We start from the raw sequence: 6000 nt of genomic DNA, 5'->3' as shown, positions 1-6000 counted from the left end.
TTGCTGGACTCCATTATCTCCCTCCGTTGGCCATACTGACTGTGACTGATGGGAACTGGAGTCCAACCACAACCGGAGGACCTCAAGGTCCCCCACCCTTGGCTTGTTAGAGCAAAGCCCATGTCTGCGTTATGGTCGGGTTCAGAAGGAATGACACTCGTATACACGCCCCTGGCTCGGAAGGACCGCCTGCCGCCGAAGCCACGCCCCATTTCCCTCTTTGACCAAACGAGCGTTCCTCCGCACGCGCCGTGGACGGGGGCGTGTGAGAGGGTGAGAGCTCCGGGCTGCCTGCGCGGTTTCCATAGCGACGGTGGTACACAGCCGCTGAGCTAGGTGCTAAGCCGGGGACGAGGCATGGCGACCTTCCCGAATGGGGAGACCGAATCTGTAGGCGAAGATCTGGCCGGCCTCCAACTTGAGGCGATCATCGGGTTCAATGGTACCGTGCGCGAGGAGAGGAAAGGGCGCTTGGAGGGGCGGGAAGTGTAATGTATACATAAGTGAGAAGTCAGTGCTCACTTGCTGGAAGAAAGGAAGGTCCTGTGGCTCAAGATTGGCTGGAAAACACGCCTAGAGAAACGGGAAGCTGGCAAAGACTCGTCTGTGGCTGCTCAGTGTAAAACCGATGCGCTCTGTCCATGCTTATGGGCACCCTCTTTGTTATATGTGTAGTTCGCCACTTAGCTGTGGCTTTCAAAACCACCTTTCAGACTGTACTGTAGAAAGGTGGGATATAGTATTTAAAATGTTTTATACACGTTTATCATTTACATTCACCCACAAATTGAGGTGATATTAAGAAATCTACCTCTCCAATTTCCATTGCTTGCAAGGTTTTTAACTGACAGCAGTCAAGATAAGTGGCCAGATCCAGTTGTGCAAATCTGAATCAAGAATAATCTTCCCTATGATAAAGCTTGTGCTTGCTGTGGTTCAAGGAATAATAGAATAGTAGAGTTGGAAGGGGCCTATAAGGCCATCGAGTCCAACCCCCTGCTAAGTGCAGGAATCCAGATTAAAGCATGTCCATAGAATAATAGATTCATACATTTTGAATCATAGATTTTGTATGCCAAACTGCTGTAACTGTTTTGTGTAATGGTTATTTTGTTAGTTGTCTTGAGCATGCTAAGGGACAAGTCTAATAAGTATGTAAAATAAAATAATGTTCCCAAGTCTGGCCTTGGTGAGCTCTGTGTGCAATTGTTTGGGGGTGGTAGGATGCAATATTAAGAAAGAACAGGCAAGTTAGTTCAAAGGTCTGGGTATGGAAGGATGAGCATGGGAAGCTGCCTTATACTGAGTCAGACCATTGGTCCATCTAGCTCAGCATGGTCTACACTGACTGGCAGTGGCTCTCCCAAGATTTCAGACAGGTCTGTCTCCCAGCCCTATGTGGAGATGCTGGGGATTGAACCCGGGACCTTTTGCATGCAAGGCTGATGCTCTTCCACTGAGCTACAGCCCTTCCCCAGCAGTTGCTAGGTTTTATTTGGAAGTTTTTTAGGGTCTTCATGGAAGCAAACCAGATGGTGTCTCTGGCTGAGGGCATTCTTTGTAAGTCTTTAATTTGTGTTCAAGTGGGAGGTTCAGTTCTGGAGCTTTCCATGAAAAGCCAACAATGGAAAACCAGCATTGGGAACTGAGCACCTCTTTTGGAAAGCGAGTAGTTACAGTTTGAGGTGCTTAGTGAGGTCATAAAAAGTAGGGCTTAGGTTTGAGAGTCAGTGGGACTTGTGAATTTTGATTTGGAGGAAACACAGAGTTGGAGGTGAAGGTTTGAGTGTTTACCTTGGGTTATTCAGCAATCCCACACTGTGGATCAGGCTGTAGAACATTCTCCCAGAAGACACAGCTGAAAAAAAAGTTTAGGTTAAATATTTAAAGCAGTTGAGAACCAACTCTTTCTTATCTTTTAGATCTTTGCCCAAAGGTAGAATGGACTGGGAGCCAATCTGTATGGATCAAAAGGGTCTGAGCACAGAGTTTTGCCTTAAAACTTCAGGCTAGATCAAACTTGATATTCAGTTCAGTGTATTCCCCAATGTCTGGAAAGAGAAGAGTAGAATGAGAGATTGGGAGAGTATCTGAGTGGCAGGAAGCAATTATCAAACACTTGTGGAGTACAGATCAAACAAGGAAGTGCAGAGCTGTCACCTGCGGGTCAGCATGGAACAAACATCCTATGCTCAGATGGCTTTATCAGCAGCTGTAATTCATGCACATGGACAACAACATAGTAAGTTTCACCTCAGTGTATCTAACTAATGCCCAGAGCATGATAGTGACTTTTCTCTTTTATGTCCTTTTGCTTTCAGGGCATGTACCCTCTGGCCTCATCTGCCACCCAGATCGAGAGCACCTCATCTACCCTCTGGGATGTACAGTCATTATCCAAGGCATAAATGTTTGCACCCAGGATTTTTTACACGGTCACACCAACAATGTCTCCTGTGTTACAGTTTCTCCGAGTGGATCCTATGTGGCTTCTGGTCAGATCACATTCATGGGCTTCAAGGTGGATAAGGGCCCCTTTTAAATATGTATTTAATACCTAGTGGATGTTAAAGACCTAGGGAAAGCATGGCCCTGAAATCTAGTTTCTCAGTCGTGGTCTGATTGTTCAGCTGTGTAATGTCTGGGAAATGGGGACTGCCTTCAAGTCGATCCCAACTTATGGCGACCCTATGAATAGGGTGCATGGTAAGCAGTATTCAGAGGGGGTCTACCATTGCCTCCCTCTGTGGCTAGTCCTCCCCAGATGGCTAGGGCCTGCTCAGCTTGCCACAGCTGCACAAGCAAGCCCCTTCCTTGTCCGCAACTGCCAGCTGAGGGGCAATGGGCTCCTTGGGACTATGTAGCTTGCCCACGGCTGCACAGGTGGCAGGGCACTTAACCCCTGAACCACTCACTGTGCGGGTGATCTTTAGCTGGCCCTTTACACCCAGGAGACACAAGTGGGGATTTGAACTCACAGACTCTGGACTCCAAGCCAGGCTCTCCTCCCCACTGTGCTATACCAGCTACTGGTTGAGGTCCCATAACACCCACAAGCGATCGCTGTGAACAGTCCTGCTGTATTTACCTACATGTAGGTTAAGCACAAATTTTAATATTCACTTCAAAGGATATGTTGGAGAGAAAACATAAGTAGTGAAAGGGGTTGCTGCAAGACATATTCAAAACAACGAGGAATATGAGTGCTGAATTTCTGAATTATTTCATATCATTGTGGATATGTGGCCCTAGACTTCAAGCAACTTCAAGCAAGAGTGGCTAACTTGTGGCTCTCCATGCTGTTGGACTACCATCATTCCTGACCGTTAGCAATGCTGGCTGCAGTTAATGAGAGCTGGAGTTGAAAAAATATTGGGAGACCCACAGGTTAGCCACCTTTGACTTAGAAACATTTACTTCCTTATATGGAAGCCAACTATGCTTGATTACTTACTGTGTTCACACTTGGTTAGAAGACAAACTGCTCTACAATACTTGAAAAATATGGAACACACCAAGCCATTCACGTTTTTAACACTTCTGCCTTATGATGATACATTCTTCTTGACCTTGCCATGTCTTTGAAGTGAGATATGCATGTGTAGATTCTTGTTTAATTTGTAACTGATTCATCAAGCTCTCTGTCTCAGTAAGGCTATAACTAATCGAAAGGGAGCTATATTGATGGATTGTCAAGAAGACTTGTTAATGGCTTTTAAAATTTCATCTTTTTGTTATGTTATGTTCCAAGTATCTTTTTGGAGCTGACCTGTCCTTATTCTGATCCTTGTTTTTTGTGCCCCAGGCTGATATCATTTTATGGGATTACCAGAAAAAAGAGATGATGGCTCGGCTGTCACTTCACAAGGGTAAAATTGAAAATCTTGCATTCTCTCCAAATGACCTTTACCTGGTATCTCTGGGAGGTCAGGATGATGGAAGGTAATATTCTTTGAAAAGTGGCTTTCTTTTTCCTTTCCCATTTTATAAGCCACGAGTGAAATGTGAAGATCACAATCCCATCTTGGATCAAGGGAAAGGACTATCCATATCTGTTTCCATTCCTTTGCTGATGAGTTTGACCCTGAAAAATCTTTTAGGAATAATTCCAATAGTACTTTCCCCTACTCATGCATTTCCCAAAGATGTGCATGTGGAAACTAGGAGCAATCAGGAGAAGGTGTATTTGTAATATTGAAACAAGTATATGCATGTCTGATACGCAAGTAACAAAGCTTCTCCAGGTTGGTCCATCCGTTAAATGTGTCAGAATCATGTTTGACTGTTCCAGTTTTACAATTTATGTCTTTGCCTATTCTCTTCTTATCTCTGTGCACAAATGTAAAGGAAACATGCCAATAAGAATCCAGAGAATCACCTCTAAATCTTTCGTGAGTTTAAGTGATAAAACAAACTAAAACGCCATGCCTCTTAATTCCTAGAGTCTTGATAGCAGGGGTGGGCAACTTGTTTTGCCCCTGGGGGTCCAATTTATTTATTTATTTAATTTATTACATTTATATACCTCCCCATAGCCAAAGCTCTGTGGGCAGTTTACAAAAATTAAAAACACTGAACATTAAAAACAAATATACAAATATACAGTCATGGGTGGGCTCTAGGGGGCCAAATGCCTGTGGCCCGGACATGCATGCGTGTGTACACCCACACAACACACCCACATTCTTTCACTCACTGTTCACAGTGTTGTTTATTCTGCTCTAACACTCCTGATTGGTTCCAGCAAATCTCACAGAATCAGGCTAATAAGTATCCTCAAGCAAGATCTAACAATTTGGCCTCAGATTTTTCCTCTTGTTAATGAGATTGCAACCTGGGCTGGACCTGGCCCCCCTTTGATCTGTGAGTCCCAGTAAAGTGTATCCTCCCCTATCATGCGTGGGTCCTGGCAATAGCGTACCTACTTGTACCTGCTTGCAACACCTGAATATATTGGCATTGGTATGTTTTCTGACATTCTGCTGATGTTGCAGTTGATATTTTCAATCCTCTTTATTGCCATAGTTTAATTCATAGTCCAAGTCTAAGATTGTGATACCCCAAGAAACAGTCTATATGAGATTTACTTTCACCTGACAATCTTGTGAGAGCAAGACTGGGGGAAAATGCATTCACTTTCAAAATGCAAATATCAGTTTCTTTGAAACAGTTCAAACTAATGCCATGTTTGGTGTTTAATGAATGAGCAGTCAAGGATCTAGTGATTCTCTGCCTACCTTTCTGGTTTATCTGAACTGGCAAACTATAGTCTGCTCTTGCCCTGCAAACCAGAGTTTGAAGGCAGGGAATCAGTAGATGTAAGAGGAGGAAGACGGAGCATGCAGGACGGAGTCTCCTAGACGTCTTGTTTTTGTAATGCCATACCATGGTTTGTTGTTATGCCTGAACCCAACTCCATGTGTTGTGTTTCTGATTCTGTGCATACTTATTTGGGAGCAATCTCCATTGAATTCAGTGGAATGTTTTTCATTGTATTTTAACATTTTAAACATGGGCTCCTACTGGGAGGAAGGGCGGGATATAAATTTCCTAAATGAATAATAATAATAACAACGTTTTGTGCTGTAAGCTACCCAGGGAACAATGTTAGCAGGGATCTTTATATAGTGAATTTTAAATGAATGAATGGATGGCTGAAAATTCTCTCCCTGTTCTGGCAGCATGGTGGTGTGGAGTGTCCTAAAGAAAGAGGCCATTTGTGGCAGTCCTGCTTCTGCTCGTAGCGCTGGGAACCCGACCACACTGGTGTATTCTAATTGCAGGGATGAAATGTTCATTAGTGCTGGAAAGTATGGCTTTTCATTTTAATATTTCAAACCCTACAAATCTATTCCATTGTCCAAAAATGAATGGCAAGAACAATGAATGAATGAGGGAGTGGTTTTTCACTCTGTGTTTCTGGGTGGTAGTAGTGGGGGAATGGTTTTTGATTGCCCATCAGTGTTCCCCACAGGTGTTTCCACAGGTTTTAAACCTACC

The 6000-nt window shown here is 43.9% G+C and overlaps 1 protein-coding gene across 3 annotated transcripts in view; it reads left to right on the top strand.

Annotated features, from left to right (window-relative positions):
- Positions 1–233: 233 nt before the first annotated feature.
- The window catches only part of CFAP52 (cilia and flagella associated protein 52), a 33597-nt gene continuing 27830 nt past the window's right edge, over positions 234–6000 (top strand). For all 3 annotated transcript variants that reach the window (XM_061621847.1, XM_061621846.1, XM_061621848.1), the window contains exons 1-4: positions 234–442; positions 2322–2521; positions 3806–3942; positions 5682–5810. In XM_061621847.1, coding sequence (XP_061477831.1) covers positions 358–442; positions 2322–2521; positions 3806–3942; positions 5682–5810 — 551 coding nt within the window. In that variant the 5' untranslated portion in view covers positions 234–357. The remainder of the gene's footprint in view (positions 443–2321; positions 2522–3805; positions 3943–5681; positions 5811–6000) is intronic.

Source organism: Rhineura floridana, chromosome 3 (assembly GCF_030035675.1).
Source record: "Rhineura floridana isolate rRhiFlo1 chromosome 3, rRhiFlo1.hap2, whole genome shotgun sequence".
Classification (NCBI taxonomy): domain Eukaryota; kingdom Metazoa; phylum Chordata; class Lepidosauria; order Squamata; family Rhineuridae; genus Rhineura; species Rhineura floridana.
This window is presented reverse-complemented; position numbering and strand designations above follow the sequence as displayed.